This window comes from Gopherus flavomarginatus, chromosome 18 (assembly GCF_025201925.1).
Source record: "Gopherus flavomarginatus isolate rGopFla2 chromosome 18, rGopFla2.mat.asm, whole genome shotgun sequence".
In the NCBI taxonomy this organism is placed as follows: Eukaryota; Metazoa; Chordata; order Testudines; family Testudinidae; genus Gopherus; species Gopherus flavomarginatus.
Window position 1 is genome coordinate 1,425,371 of NC_066634.1, and position 15,590 is coordinate 1,440,960.

Here is a 15,590-nt window from a genome sequence, read left to right on the forward strand (position 1 = left end):
GGTCCCCAGCACCCCACCCCTGTGGGTCCCGCAGCCCAGCCCCTAGGGCCCCGCCCAGCCCCCAACACCTTGCCCCCCATTGGGTCCCCCGCAGCCCTACCCCTAGGGCCCCGCCCAGCCCCTAGCGCCCCACCCCCCATGGGGTCCCCAGCACCCCACCCGTCGGTCCCGCAGCCCAGCCCCTAGGGCCCCACCCAGCCCCCAGCACCCCACTGCTGTGGGTCCCGCAGCCCAGCCCCTAGGGCCCCGCCCTGTGGGTCCCACAGCCCAGCCCCCAGCGCCCTGCCCCCTGTGGGGCCCTCAGCCTAGCCCCCAGCACCCTGCCACCTGCGGGGCCCCCAGCCCAGCCCCCAGCACCCCAACCCCCTGTGGCGCTCCCAGCCCAGCCCCTAGGGCCCTGCCCAGCCCCCAGTGCCCCGTCCCCCATGGGGTTCCCAGCACCCCACCCCTGTGGGTCCCGCAGCCCAGCCCCTAGGACCCTGCCCAGCCACCAGCACCCCACGCCCCATGGGGTCCCCAGCACCCCACCCCTGTGGGTCCCGCAGCCCAGCCCCCAGCTCCCAGCCACCCGCAGGGCCCCCAGCCCCCCAACCCCCTGTGGGGCTCCCAGCCCAGCCCCTAGGGCTCTGCCCCCCAGCCCAGCCTCCAGTGCTGCGCCCCCTGTGGGCCCCCCAGGAGGGTTACGTGGGTGTGGGGCCAGTGGGGGCAGGAGGACGTGGGGGAAGAAGGGGTGGGGGGTTATGTGGGGCAGGCAAGGGCGGGGGGGGGTCTGAACCCAGCCCCACGGCTCTCCCCAGGGCAAATTCTACAGCTGCACGGACGAGGCCAAGCACACACCGGAGGAATGCAAGTACGTCCCCCCCCGGCTCCTTCACCCCCCGCCCAGCCAGGGACCCCCCCAGCTCCTTCCCCCCTAACCCAGCCAAGGACCACCCACCTCCCCGGCTCCTTTGCCCCCCGCCCAGCCAAGCATACACTGGAGGAATGCAAGTACGTCCCTGTGACGATGCGGTTCTGGTGGGACCCAACTGAGGTGCCAATTCAGGACCAATTGCTGAAACAGGGCAGTCACAGCCCCAGGCTGGGGTCTTTCCACCTCTAAGGCAAACCAAACCAGCCCGACAAAAATGACTTCGGTTTTACCCCACTGGCTAACCACAAGTCACACAAGCAATTTCCTTAGACACTCCAGTCTCCCAGTATCACCACCAGTCCCACCCGTTCTGGGGATGAATGGTTATGAAAACCAACACCCCAGTAAAAGAAGAAGGTTCTCTCGATCCCAAAGGACCAAGCCCCAGACCCAGGTCAATATACACATCAGATCTTACCCACAAATCACGCTGGTGCCAACCCTCTAGAATCTAAAATCGAAAGGTTTATTCATAAAGGGAAAAAGGTAGAGATGAGAGCTAGAATTGGTGACATGGAATCAATTCCATACAGTGATGGCAAAGTTCTTAGTTCAGGCTTGTAGCAGGGATGGAGTAAACTGCAGGTTCAAATCAAGTCTCTGGAGAACATGCCCCGCTGGGACGGGTCATCAGTCCTTTGTTCAGAGCTTCAGTTTGCAGCAAAGTCCCTCCAGAGGTAGGAAGCAGGATTGAAGACCAGATGGAGATGAGGCATCAGCCTTATACAGGCTCTTCCAGGTGTAAGAACACTTCTTTGTTCTTACTGTGGAAAATTACAGCAACATGGAGTCTGGAGTCACATGGGCCAGTCCCTGCACACCCTGCTGAGTTACAAGGCGGATCTGCCTCCTCTCAATGGGTCAATTGTGTAGCTGATGGTCCTTAATGGCCCATCAAGCAGGCTAGGCAGAGCTAACACCAACTTGTCTGGGGTGTCACCCAATAACACAGCACAAGTTTGAAATACAGACAGTATAGAGCCAATACTTATAACTTCAACTACACAATGATACAGACATACAGACAGCATCATCCTAACCAGCAACCCAGAACCTGGTCCTAGACACCTGATATGACCCCCTTTACATAGGATTTTGTGCCACTACAGGACCTTGGTTGCAAACCATGTTCTATATGGTCCCAGCAGCATAGAATCCTGTGGCACCTTATAGACTAAGAGACGTTTTGGAGCATGAGCTTTCGTGGGTGAATACCCACTTCCTCAGATGCATGTAGTGGAAATTTCCAGGGACAGGTATATATATGCAGGCAAGCTAGAGATAATGAGGTTAGTTCAATCAGGGAGGCCCTGTTCTAGCAGTTGAGGTGTGAAAACCAAGGGAGGAGAAACTGGTTCTGTAATTGGCAAGCCATTCACAGTCTTTGTTGAATCCTGAGCTGATGGTGTCAAATTTGCAGATGAACTGAAGCTCAGCAGTTTCTCTTTGAAGTCTGGTCCAGAAGTTTTTTTGCTGCAGGATGGCCACGTTAAGGTCTGCTATAGTGTGGCCAGGGAGGTTGAAGTGTTCTCCTACAGGCCAACCTGAAGCATATTCTCACCAGTAACTGCACAGCGCCCCATAATAACTCTAGCTCAGGAACCATCCATGTAAAAAACCTCGATGCCAACTCTGCCCACATATCTACACTAGCAACACCATCACAGGACCTAACCAGATCAGCCACACCATCACCGGTTCATTCACCTGCACGTCCACCAATGTAATATACACCATCATATGCCAGCAATGCCCCTCTGCTATGTACGTCGGCCAAACTGGACAGTCTCTACGGAAAAGGATAAACGGACACAAATCAGATATTAGGAATGGCAATATACAAAAACCTGTAGGAGAGCACTTCAACCTCCCTGGCCACACTATAGCAGACCTTAAGGTGGCCATCCTGCAGCAAAAAAACTTCAGGACCAGACTTCAAAGAGAAACTGCTGAGCTTCAGTTCATCTGCAAATTTGACACCATCAGCTCAGGATTCAACAAAGACTGTGAATGGCTTGCCAACTACAGAACCAGTTTCTCCTCCCTTGGTTTTCACACCTCAACTGCTAGAACAGGGCCTCATCCTCCCTGATTGAACTGACCTCGTTATCTCTAGCTTGCTTGCTAGCATATATATACCTGCCCCTGGAAATTTCCATTACATGCAACTGAGGAAGTGGGTATTCACCCATGAAAGCTCATGCTCCAAAACGTCTGTTAGTCTATAAGGTGCCACAGGATTCTTTGCTGCTTTTACAGATCCAGACTAACATGGCTACCCCTCTGATATATGGTCCCAGTTTATATCAATAACATCACAGTCCCCTGCCCCCGGCTCCTCCCCCCCCCACCCAGGCAAGGCCCCCCACCCCCCCGGCTCCTTCACCCACCGCCCAGCCAGGGCCCCCACTGGCTCCTTCACCCACCCCCAGCCAAAGACCCCCCACCCCCCCGGCGCCTTCACCCCCCCACCCAGCCAGGGCACCCCCCCAGCTCCTTCACCGCCCGCCCAGCCAGGGACCCCCCTGGCTCCTTCACCCACCCCCAGCCAAGGACCCCCCACCCCCCAGTTCCTTCACCCTGTGCCCAGCCAGGGACCCCTCCACCCCCCCGCCTCCTTCACCCCCAGCCAAGGCCCCCCCCGGCTCATTACCCCCCGCCAGCCAAGGATCCCCCACCCCCCAGCTCCTTCACCCCCTGCCCAGCCAGGGACCTCTCCGCCCCCCACCCCAGCTCCTTCAACCCCCGCCCAGCTGCTTCCGGGATCAGGGGGTTGTGGGTAGGCGCTGGGATCAGGAGCTGGTTGCTGGGATTCAGGGGGGCTGGGCAAGGGGTCAGAGTTTGAGGTTTGAGATTAGGGGCCGGGTGTCACGGGGTTGGGCTGTTGTCAGGGTGACCAGGCTGGGGGGGCTCAGGCCGGGGGGATGCTGGGGCTCTGGTTGTTGGGGTGACTGGCTGGGGGGATGCTGGGGCTCTGGTTGTTGGGGTGACCGGCCGGAGGGGGTCCTGGGGCTCTGGTTGTTGGGGTGACTGGCTGGGGGGGTGCTGGGGCTCTGGTTGTTGGGGTGACCAGCCGGAGGGGGTCCTGGGGCTCTGGTTGTTGGGGTGACTGGCTGGGGGGGGGTGCTGGGGCTCTGGTTGTTGGGGTGACCGGCCGGAGGGGGTGCTGGGGCTCTGGTTGTTGGGGTGACCGGCCGGAGGGGGTCCTGGGGCTCTGGTTGTTGGGGTGACCGGCCGGAGGGGGTCCTGGGGCTCTGGTTGTTGGGGTGACCGGCCGGAGGGGGTGCTGGGGCTCTGGTTGTTGGGGTGACCGGCCGGAGGGGGTCCTGGGGCTCTGGTTGTTGGGGTGACTGGCTGGGGGGGGTCCTGGGGCTCTGGTTGTTGGGGTGACTGGCCAGAGGGGGTCCTGGGGCTCTGGTTGTTGGGGTGACTGGCTGGGGGGGGTCCTGGGGCTCTGGTTGTTGGGGTGACCGGCCGGAGGGGGTGCTGGGGCTCTGGTTGTTGGGGTGACTGGCTGGGGGGGGTGCTGGGGCTCTGGTTGTTGGGGTGACTGGCTGGGGGGGGTGCTGGGGCTCTGGTTGTTGGGGTGACTGGCTGGGGGGGGTGCTGGGGCTCTGGTTGTTGGGGTGACTGGCTGGGGGGGGTGCTGGGGCTCTGGTTGTTGGGGTGACCGGCCAGAGGGGGTCCTGGGGCTCTGGTTGTTGGGGTGACTGGCTGGGGGGGGTGCTGGGGCTCTGGTTGTTGGGGTAACTGGCTGGGGGGGGCTCAGGCCAGGGGGTGCTGGGCTCTGGTTGTCGGGGTGACCGGCTGGGGGGGCGGGGCTCAGGCCAGGGGCTGCTGGGCTCTGGTTGTCAGGGTGACCAGGCTGGGGGGGCTCATGCTGGGGGGGTGCTGGGCTCTGGTTGTCTGGGTGCCCAGGTCGGGGGGGCTCAGGCCGGGAGGGGTTGAGCTCTGGTTGTAAGGGTGAACAGGCCAGGGGGGTGCTGGAGCTCTGGTTGTCATGGTGACCAGCTTGGGGGGGACTCAGGCCGGGGGGGCAGGACTCTGGTTGTCGGGGTGACCAGGTCGGGGGAGGGGTGATCTCTGGTTGTCAGGGTTACCAGGCCGGGGGGGGCTGGGGCTCTGGTTGTCGGGATGACCGGTCGGGGGTGGGGCCCAGGTTGTCAGGGGTTCTGGGGCTCTGGTTGTCATGGTGACCAGCTTGAGGGGGGACTCAGGCCGGTGGGGCAGGGCTCTGGTTGTCGAGGTGACCAGTCCAGGGGGGCTCAGGTTGTCAGGGGTTCTGGGGCTCTGGTTGTCATGGTGACCAGCTTGAGGGGGACTCAGGCCGGGGGGGGCTGGGCTCTGGTTGTCGGGGTGACTAGTCCAGGGGGGCTCAGGCTGGAGGGATGCGGGGGCTCTGGTTGTCGGGGTGACTGGTCCAGGGGGGCTCAGGCTGGAGGGATGCGGGGGCTCTGGTTGTCGGGGTGACCGGTCCAGGGAGGCTCAGGCTGGAGGGATGCGGGGGCTCTGGTTGTCGGGGTGACTAGTCCAGGGGGGCTCAGGCTGGAGGGATGCGGGGGCTCTGGTTGTTGGGGTGACCGGTCCAGGGGGGCTCAGGCTGGAGGGATGCGGGGGCTCTGGTTGTCGGGGTGACTAGTCCAGGGGGGCTCAGGCTGGAGGGATGCGGGGGCTCTGGTTGTCGGGGTGACTGGTCCAGGGGGGCTCAGGCTGGAGGGATGCGGGGGCTCTGGTTGTCGGGGTGACTGGTCCAGGGGGGCTCAGGCTGGAGGGATGCGGGGGCTCTGGTTGTCAGGGTGACCAGTCCAGGGGGGCTCAGGCTGGAGGGATGCGGGGGCTCTGGTTGTCGGGGTGACCGGTCCAGGGGGGCTCAGGCTGGAGGGATGCGGGGGCTCTGGTTGTCGGGGTGACCAGTCCAGGGGGGCTCAGGCTGGAGGGATGCGGGGGCTCTGGTTGTCGGGGTGACCAGGCCAGGGGTTGGCACATCGGGGTCCCCCCCCGCTGATGCCCACCTGCCCGCCCCCCAGGGGCACGTTCATCGTGTACAAGGACGGGGACGTGGGGCACCCCATGGTGCGTGAGCGGATCTGGCACAACAGTGACTTCAACTTCGACAACGTCCTGTCCGGCATGATGGCCCTGTTCACCGTCTCCACCTTCGAGGGCTGGCCCAGGTGCGCCCGGGGGCCGGGGAGCTCAGGGGCCGGGGGGGGCCAGGGGCAGATGGGCGACCGGCGGCTGGGGAGCAGGGGAACCTGGGACTCGGGGGCTCGGGGGAGATGGGGGGCTGGGGAAAGTGAGAGGGAGCTGGCAGGTCCCAGGGGAGCTGGAGGGTGGGGAAATGGGGGGCATGGAGAGTGGGAGGAGCTGGGGGATCCCTGGGGGTCCCCATCTCACCCCCCCCGCCCCCCAGCCTCCTGTACAAGGCGATCGACGCCAACGGGGAGAACCGGGGCCCCATCTACAACTACCGGGTGGAGATCTCTGTCTTCTTCATCGTCTACATCATCATCATCGCCTTCTTCATGATGAACATCTTCGTGGGCTTCGTCATCATCACCTTCCGCGCCCAGGGCGAGCAGGAGTACCGCAACTGCGAGCTGGACAAGAACCAGGTACTGCCCCCCGGCCTGTCCCCCGCCTGTCCCCCGCCTGCCCCACAACCTCCCACAGCCCTCCCCAGCCCCCCATCACCTTCCGCGCCCAGGGCGAGCAGGAGTACCGCAACTGCGAGCTGGACAAGAACCAGGTACTGCCCCCCGGCCTGCCCCCCGCCTGTCCCCTGCCTGCCCCACAACCTCCCACAGCCCTCCACAGCCCCCCATCACCTTCCGCGCCCAGGGCGAGCAGGAGTACCGCAACTGCGAGCTGGACAAGAACCAGGTACTGTCCCCCGCCTGCCCCACAACCTCCCACAGCCCTCCACAGCCCCCCATCACCTTCCGCGCCCAGGGCGAGCAGGAGTACCGCAACTGCGAGCTGGACAAGAACCAGGTACTGCCCCCCGGCCTGTCCCCCGCCTGTCCCCCGCCTGCCCCACAACCTCCCACAGCCCTCCACAGCCCCCCATCACCTTCCGCACCCAGGGCGAGCAGGAGTACCGCAACTGCGAGCTGGACAAGAACCAGGTACTGTCCCCCGCCTGCCCCACAACCTCCCACAGCCCTCCACAGCCCCCCATCACCTTCCGCGCCCAGGGCGAGCAGGAGTACCGCAACTGCGAGCTGGACAAGAACCAGGTACTGCCCCCCGGCCTGTCCCCCGCCTGTCCCCCGCCTGCCCCACAACCTCCCACAGCCCTCCCCAGCCCCCCATCACCTTCCGCGCCCAGGGCGAGCAGGAGTACCGCAACTGCGAGCTGGACAAGAACCAGGTACTGCCCCCCGGCCTGCCCCCCGCCTGTCCCCTGCCTGCCCCACAACCTCCCACAGCCCTCCACAGCCCCCCATCACCTTCCGCGCCCAGGGCGAGCAGGAGTACCGCAACTGCGAGCTGGACAAGAACCAGGTACTGTCCCCCGCCTGCCCCACAACCTCCCACAGCCCTCCACAGCCCCCCATCACCTTCCGCGCCCAGGGCGAGCAGGAGTACCGCAACTGCGAGCTGGACAAGAACCAGGTACTGCCCCCCGGCCTGTCCCCCGCCTGTCCCCCGCCTGCCCCACAACCTCCCACAGCCCTCCACAGCCCCCCATCACCTTCCGCACCCAGGGCGAGCAGGAGTACCGCAACTGCGAGCTGGACAAGAACCAGGTACTGTCCCCCGCCTGCCCCACAACCTCCCACAGCCCTCCACAGCCCCCCATCACCTTCCGCGCCCGGGGCAAGCAGGAGTACCGCAACTGCGAGCTGGACAAGAACCAGGTACTGCCCCCCGGCCTGCCCCCCAACCTCCCAAAGCCCTCCCCAGCCCCCCATCACCTTCCGCGCCCAGGGCGAGCAGGAGTACCGCAACTGCGAGCTGGACAAGAACCAGGTACTGCCCCCCGGCCTGTCCCCCGCCTGTCCCCCGCCTGCCCCACAACCTCCCACAGCCCTCCCCAGCCCCCCATCACCTTCCGCGCCCGGGGCGAGCAGGAGTACCGCAACTGCGAGCTGGACAAGAACCAGGTACTGCCCCCCGGCCTGCCCCCCAACCTCCCACAGCCCTCCACAGCCCCCCATCACCTTCCGCGCCCAGGGCGAGCAGGAGTACCGCAACTGCGAGCTGGACAAGAACCAGGTACTGCCCCCCGGCCTGCCCCCCAACCTCCCACAGCCCTCCACAGCCCCCCATCACCTTCCGCGCCCAGGGCGAGCAGGAGTACCGCAACTGCGAGCTGGACAAGAACCAGGTACTGCCCCCCAGCCTGCCCCCCAACCTCCCAAAGCCCTCCCCAGCCCCCCATCACCTTCCGCGCCCAGGGCGAGCAGGAGTACCGCAACTGCGAGCTGGACAAGAACCAGGTACTGCCCCCCGGCCTGCCCCCCAACCTCCCAAAGCCCTCCCCAGCCCCCCATCACCTTCCGCGCCCAGGGCGAGCAGGAGTACCGCAACTGCGAGCTGGACAAGAACCAGGTACTGCCCCCCGGCCTGCCCCCCAACCTCCCAAAGCCCTCCCCAGCCCCCCATCACCTTCCACGCCCAGGGCGAGCAGGAGTACCGCAACTGCGAGCTGGACAAGAACCAGGTACTGCCCCCCGGCCTGCCCCCCAACCTCCCAAAGCCCTCCACAGCCCCCCATCACCTTCCGCGCCCAGGGCGAGCAGGAGTACCGCAACTGCGAGCTGGACAAGAACCAGGTACTGCCCCCCGGCCTGTCCCCCGCCTGTCCCCCGCCTGCCCCACAACCTCCCACAGCCCTCCCCAGCCCCCCATCACCTTCCGCGCCCAGGGCGAGCAGGAGTACCGCAACTGCGAGCTGGACAAGAACCAGGTACTGCCCCCCGGCCTGCCCCCCAACCTCCCACAGCCCTCCCCAGCCCCCCATCACCTTCCGCGCCCAGGGCGAGCAGGAGTACCGCAACTGCGAGCTGGACAAGAACCAGGTACTGCCCCCCGGCCTGCCCCTCGCCTGTCCCCTGCCTGCCCCACAACCTCCCAAAGCCCTCCCCAGCCCCCCATCACCTTCCGCGCCCAGGGCGAGCAGGAGTACCGCAACTGCGAGCTGGACAAGAACCAGGTACTGCCCCCCGGCCTGCCCCCCAACCTCCCACAGCCCTCCCCAGCCCCCCATCACCTTCCGCGCCCAGGGCGAGCAGGAGTACCGCAACTGCGAGCTGGACAAGAACCAGGTACTGCCCCCCGGCCTGCCCCCCAACCTCCCACAGCCCTCCCCAGCCCCCCATCACCTTCCGCGCCCAGGGCGAGCAGGAGTACTGCAACTGCGAGCTGGACAAGAACCAGGTACTGCCCCCCGGCCTGCCCCCCAACCTCCCACAGCCCTCCACAGCCCCCCATCACCTTCCGCGCCCAGGGCGAGCAGGAGTACCGCAACTGCGAGCTGGACAAGAACCAGGTACTGCCCCCCGGCCTGCCCCCCAACCTCCCGCAGCCCTCCCCAGCCCCCCATCACCTTCCGCGCCCAGGGCGAGCAGGAGTACCGCAACTGCGAGCTGGACAAGAACCAGGTACTGCCCCCCGGCCTGCCCCCCAACCTCCCAAAGCCCTCCACAGCCCCCCATCACCTTCCGCGCCCGGGGCGAGCAGGAGTACCGCAACTGCGAGCTGGACAAGAACCAGGTACTGCCCCCCGGCCTGCCCCCCAACCTCCCAAAGCCCTCCCCAGCCCCCCATCGCCTTCCGCGCCCAGGGCGAGCAGGAGTACCGCAACTGCGAGCTGGACAAGAACCAGGTACTGCCCCCCGGCCTGCCCCCCAACCTCCCAAAGCCCTCCCCAGCCCCCCATCACCTTCCGCGCCCAAGGCGAGCAGGAGTACCGCAACTGCGAGCTGGACAAGAACCAGGTACTGCCCCCCGGCCTGCCCCCCAACCTCCCACAGCCCTCCCCAGCCCCCCATCACCTTCCGCGCCCAGGGCGAGCAGGAGTACCGCAACTGCGAGCTGGACAAGAACCAGGTACTGCCCCCCGGCCTGCCCCCCAACCTCCCAAAGCCCTCCACAGCCCCCCATCACCTTCCGCGCCCAGGGCGAGCAGGAGTACCGCAACTGCGAGCTGGACAAGAACCAGGTACTGCCCCCCGGCCTGTCCCCCGCCTGTCCCCCGCCTGCCCCACAACCTCCCACAGCCCTCCCCAGCCCCCCATCACCTTCCGCGCCCGGGGCAAGCAGGAGTACCGCAACTGCGAGCTGGACAAGAACCAGGTACTGCCCCCCGGCCTGCCCCCCAACCTCCCAAAGCCCTCCCCAGCCCCCCATCACCTTCCGCGCCCAGGGCGAGCAGGAGTACCGCAACTGCGAGCTGGACAAGAACCAGGTACTGCCCCCCGGCCTGCCCCCCAACCTCCCAAAGCCCTCCCCAGCCCCCCATCACCTTCCGCGCCCAGGGCGAGCAGGAGTACCGCAACTGCGAGCTGGACAAGAACCAGGTACTGCCCCCTGGCCTGCCCCCCGCCTGCCCCACAACCTCCCACAGCCCTCCCCAACCCCCATGACCTTCCGCGCCCAGGGCGAGCAGGAGTACCGCAACTGCGAGCTGGACAAGAACCAGGTACTGCCCCCCGGCCTGCCCCCCAACCTCCCAAAGCCCTCCCCAGCCCCCCATCACCTTCCGTGCCCAGGGCGAGCAGGAGTACCGCAACTGCGAGCTGGACAAGAACCAGGTACTGCCCCCCGGCCTGCCCCTCGCCTGCCCCACAACCTCCCACAGCCCTCCCCAGCCCCCCATCACCTTCCGCACCCAGGGCGAGCAGGAGTACCGCAACTGCGAGCTGGACAAGAACCAGGTACTGCCCCCCGGCCTGCCCCCCGCCTGTCCCCCGCCTGCCCCACAACCTCCCACAGCCCTCCTCAGCCCCCCATCACCTTCTACGCCCAGGGCGAGCAGGAGTACTGCAACTGCGAGCTGGACCAGAACCAGGTACTGCCCCCCGGCCTGCCCCCCAGCCTCCCGCAGCCCTCCCCAGCCCCCCATCACCTTCCGCACCCAAGGCGAGCAGGAGTACCACAACTGCGAGCTGGACAAGAACCAGGTACTGCCCCCCAGCCTTCCCCCCGCCTGTCCTCCACCTGCCCCACAACCTCCCACAGCCCTCCCCAGCCCCCCATCACCTTCCGCACCCAGGACGAGCAGGAGTACCACAACTGCGAGCTGGACCAGAACCAAGTAGTGACCCCCGCCTGCCCCATGGCCTGCCCCACGGCCTCCTGCAGCCCCCCATCACCATCCACGCCCAAGCGAGCAGGATAGGATCCAGGTACCTGTCCAGGGCGACCAGATATCCCGGTTTTATAGGGTCAGTCCCAATATTTGGGGCTTTTTCTTATCTAGGCGCCTGTTACGCCCCCCACCCCACTCTCATCCTAGGTTTTCACCCTGTACCTGTGCCCGTGCCCCTATCCCCAGTGTGGCAAGTGTGGGGGAGGAGAGCCTGGTTCAGGGGCAGGGTGTGGGGTACCCCATTGCCCCAACCCCATCCCCCAAGACGCAGTGCGTGGGGTGGGGCATGGAGGGACTTCTCAGTTGGGGAACCAGGCGTGGAGGTGGGGCTCTGTGGGAGGGACGGCTCAGCGGGGAGCCGGCGGGGGAAGGTGTGGGGCACAGCTCAGAGGGGTGGGGAAGGCCGAGTGTAAGGCATGGCTCAGAGGGGGGCCGGCAGGGGCGGGTGTGGGGCACAGCTCAGAGGGGGGCCGGCGGGTGCGGGTGTTGGGCACGGCTCAGAGGGGGCCGGGTGTGGAGCACGGCTCAGAGGGGGGCGGGCAGGGCTGGCTGTGGGGCACGGCTCAGAGGGGGCCGGGTGTGGGGCACGGCTCAGAAGACTCCCCCCCCAGCGGCAGTGTGTGGAGTACGCGCTGAAGGCCCAGCCGCTGCGGCGCTACATCCCCAAGAACCGGCACCAGCACCGGGTGTGGGCAGCTGTGAACTGCTCGGCCTTCGAGTACGGCATGTTCCTGCTCATCCTGCTCAACACCATCGCCCTGGCCGTGCAGGTGCTGCCCGCGGGGCGGGGCCGGGGGCAGGGTCTGCGCTGGGGCTGGTGTTGGGCCCAGATAGGGGCAGGACCTGGGGCAGGGTCTGCGGTGGGGCTGGGGCTGGGCCTGGCTTGGGGGTGGGGCCTAGGGCCTGGATAGGGGCGGGGCCTGGATAGGGGCGGGGCTGGGGCTGGGCCTGGCTTGGGGGTGGGGCCTGGGGCCTGGATAGGGGCGGGGCTGGGGCTGGGCCTGGCTTGGGGGTGGGGCTGGGGGTGGGTGATGAAGCCTGGGGCAGCAGGCCAGGTCTGGGGCTGGGGCTGGGCCTGGCTTGGGGGTGGGGCTGGGGGTGGGTGATGAAGCCTGGGGCAGCAGGCCAGGTCTGGGGCTGGGGCTGGGGCCTGGATAGGGGCGGGGCCTGGGGGCAGGGTCTGCAGTGAGGCTGGGGCTGGGGGCTGGGGCTGGGCCTGGCTTGGGGGTGGGGCCTGGGGCCTGGATAGGGGCGGGGCTGGGGGCAGGGTCTGCGGTGGGGCTGGGGCTGGGCCTGGCTTGGGGGTGGGGCCAGGGGTGGGTGATGAAGCCTGGGGCAGCAGGCCAGGTCTGGGGCTGGGGCCTGGATAGGGGCAGAGCCTGGGGGCAGGGTCTGCAGTGAGGCTGGAGCTGGGGGCTGGGGCTGGGCCTGGCTTGCGGCTGGGGCTGGGGCCCGGATAGGGGCGGGGCCGGGGGCAGGGTCTGCGCTGGGGCTGGGGCTGGGGCTGGGGCCCGGATAGGGGCAGGGCCGGGGGCAGGGTCTGCGCTGGGGCTGGGGCTGGGGCTGGGGCCCGGATAGGGGCGGGGCCGGGGGCAGGGTCTGCGCTGGGGCTGGGGCTGGGGCCCGGATAGGGGCAGGGCCGGGGGCAGGGTCTGCGCTGGGGCTGGGGCTGGGGCTGGGGCCCGGATAGGGGCGGGGCCGGGGGCAGGGTCTGCGCTGGGGCTGGGGCCCGGATAGGGGCAGGGCTGGGGGCAGGGTCTGCGCTGGGGCTGGGCCTGGCTTGGGGGTGGGGCCTGGTGCCTGGATAGGGGCGGGGCTGGGGGCAGGGTCTGCGGTGGGGCTGGGGCTGGGCCTGGCTTGGGGGTGGGGCCGGGGGTGGGTGATGAAGCCTGGGGCAGCAGGCCAGGTCTGGGGCTGGGGCCTGGATAGGGGCAGAGCCTGGGGGCAGGGTCTGCAGTGAGGCTGGAGCTGGGGGCTGGGGCTGGGCCTGGCTTGCGGCTGGGGCTGGGGCCCGGATAGGGGCGGGGCCGGGGGCAGGGTCTGCGCTGGGGCTGGGGCTGGGGCTGGGGCCCGGATAGGGGCAGGGCCGGGGGCAGGGTCTGCGCTGGGGCTGGGGCTGGGGCCCGGATAGGGGCGGGGCCGGGGGCAGGGTCTGCGCTGGGGCTGGGGCCCGGATAGGGGCAGGGCTGGGGGCAGGGTCTGCGCTGGGGCTGGGCCTGGCTTGGGGGTGGGGCCTGGTGCCTGGATAGGGGCGGGGCCTGGATAGGGGCGGGGCTGGGGGCAGGGTCTGCGCTGGGGCTGGGCCTGGCTTGGGAGTGGGGCCGGGGGTGGGTGATGAAGCCTGGGGCAGCAGGCCAGGGCTGGGGCTGGGGCTGGGGCTGGGGCCTGGATAGGGGCGGGGCCTGGGGGCAGGGTCTGCAGTGAGGCTGGAGCTGGGGGCTGGGGCTGGGCCTGGCTTGCGGCTGGGGCTGGGGCCCGGATAGGGGCGGGGCCGGGGGCAGGGTCTGCGCTGGGGCTGGGGCTGGGGCTGGGGCCCGGATAGGGGCAGGGCCGGGGGCAGGGTCTGCGCTGGGGCTGGGGCTGGGGCCCGGATAGGGGCGGGGCCGGGGGCAGGGTCTGCGCTGGGGCTGGGGCTGGGGCCCGGATAGGGGCAGGGCCGGGGGCAGGGTCTGCGCTGGGGCTGGGGCTGGGGCCCGGATAGGGGCGGGGCCGGGGGCAGGGTCTGCGCTGGGGCTGGGGCTGGTGCCTGGATAGGGGCGGGGCTGGGGGCAGGGTCTGCGGTGGGGCTGGGGCTGGGCCTGGCTTGGGGGTGGGGCCGGGGGTGGGTGATGAAGCCTGGGGCAGCAGGCCAGGTCTGGGGCTGGGGCCTGGATAGGGGCAGAGCCTGGGGGCAGGGTCTGCAGTGAGGCTGTAGCTGGGGGCTGGGGCTGGGCCTGGCTTGCGGCTGGGGCTGGGGCCCGGATAGGGGCGGGGCCGGGGGCAGGGTCTGCGCTGGGGCTGGGGCTGGGGCCCGGATAGGGGCGGGGCCGGGGGCAGGGTCTGCGCTGGGGCTGGGGCCCGGATAGGGGCAGGGCTGGGGGCAGGGTCTGCGCTGGGGCTGGGCCTGGCTTGGGGGTGGGGCCTGGTGCCTGGATAGGGGCGGGGCTGGGGGCAGGGTCTGCGCTGGGGCTGGGCCTGGCTTGGGAGTGGGGCCGGGGGTGGGTGATGAAGCCTGGGGCAGCAGGCCAGGGCTGGGGCTGGGGCTGGGGCCTGGATAGGGGCGGGGCCTGGGGGCAGGGTCTGCAGTGAGGCTGGAGCTGGGGGCTGGGGCTGGGCCTGGTTTGGGGGTGGGGCCTGGGGCCTGGATAGGGGCGGGGCTGGGGGCAGGGTCTGCGGTGGGGCTGGGGCTGGGCCTGGCTTGGGGGTGGGGCCGGGGGTGGGTGATGAAGCCTGGGGCAGCAGGCCAGGTCTGGGGCTGGGGCCTGGATAGGGGCAGAGCCTGGGCAAGGGGCGGAGCCTGGGGTGAGGAGGAGGGGCCTGTCCTTTCATCGGGGAGGGGCGTGTCCTGTCTGTCTAGGGGCGGGGCTTTCCCCTCTCACCCTGCACCCCTCTCCCCCCAGCACTACGAGCAGTCGCAGCCCTTCAACTACGTCATGGACCTGCTCAACATGGTCTTCACCGGCCTCTTCACCGTGGAGATGGTGCTGAAAATCATCGCCTTCAAACCCCGGGTAGGCGGGGCCCAGCGGGGCCGGGGGCGGGGCCTGGCACGATGGGGGCGGGGCCTGGCATGACAGGGCGGGGCCTTGTGTGAGGGGCTGGGGCCTGGCACGATGGGGGCCGGGCCTGGCATGACAGGGCGGGGCCTTCTGTGAGGGGGCGGGGCCTGGCATGACAGGGCGGGGCCTTGTGTGAGGGGCTGGGGCCTGGCACGATGGGGGCGGGGCCTGGCATGACAGGGCGGGGCCTTCTGTGAGGGGCTGGGGCCTGGCACGATGGGGGCCGGGCCTGGCATGACAGGGCGGGGCCTGGCATGATGGGGCGGGGCCTGGCACGACGGGGGTGGGCCATTGTGTGAGTGGTGGGGCCTGGCATGACGGGGGGAGGGGCCCTTGTGTGAGTGGCAGGGCCTTGTGTGAGGGGGCGGGTCCTGCCCGGCTGACCCCCCCCGCCCTGTTCCCAGCACTATTTCTGCGACGCCTGGAACACCTTCGACGCGCTGATCGTGGTGGGCAGCGTGGTGGACATCGCTGTCACCGAGGTCAATGTAAGTGCTCCCGCTTCCCCCCAAATCCAGGGCAGGGACCCTGGCACCCAAGTCACACCCCAGCACTGGAGAATCAGCCCCTGCCTGGGTCCAGAGGGGTCCCGGTGTGATCA

General features: G+C 68.1%; 1 protein-coding gene across 1 annotated transcript in view; it reads left to right on the forward strand.

Annotated features, from left to right (window-relative positions):
- The window catches only part of CACNA1F (calcium voltage-gated channel subunit alpha1 F), a 79,690-nt gene that overhangs the window by 38,690 nt on the left and 25,410 nt on the right, over nucleotides 1–15,590 (forward strand). The window contains exons 24-29 of the mRNA XM_050928147.1: nucleotides 798–850; nucleotides 5,941–6,087; nucleotides 6,327–6,528; nucleotides 11,843–12,001; nucleotides 14,831–14,941; nucleotides 15,394–15,477. Coding sequence (XP_050784104.1) covers nucleotides 798–850; nucleotides 5,941–6,087; nucleotides 6,327–6,528; nucleotides 11,843–12,001; nucleotides 14,831–14,941; nucleotides 15,394–15,477 — 756 coding nt within the window. The remainder of the gene's footprint in view (nucleotides 1–797; nucleotides 851–5,940; nucleotides 6,088–6,326; nucleotides 6,529–11,842; nucleotides 12,002–14,830; nucleotides 14,942–15,393; nucleotides 15,478–15,590) is intronic.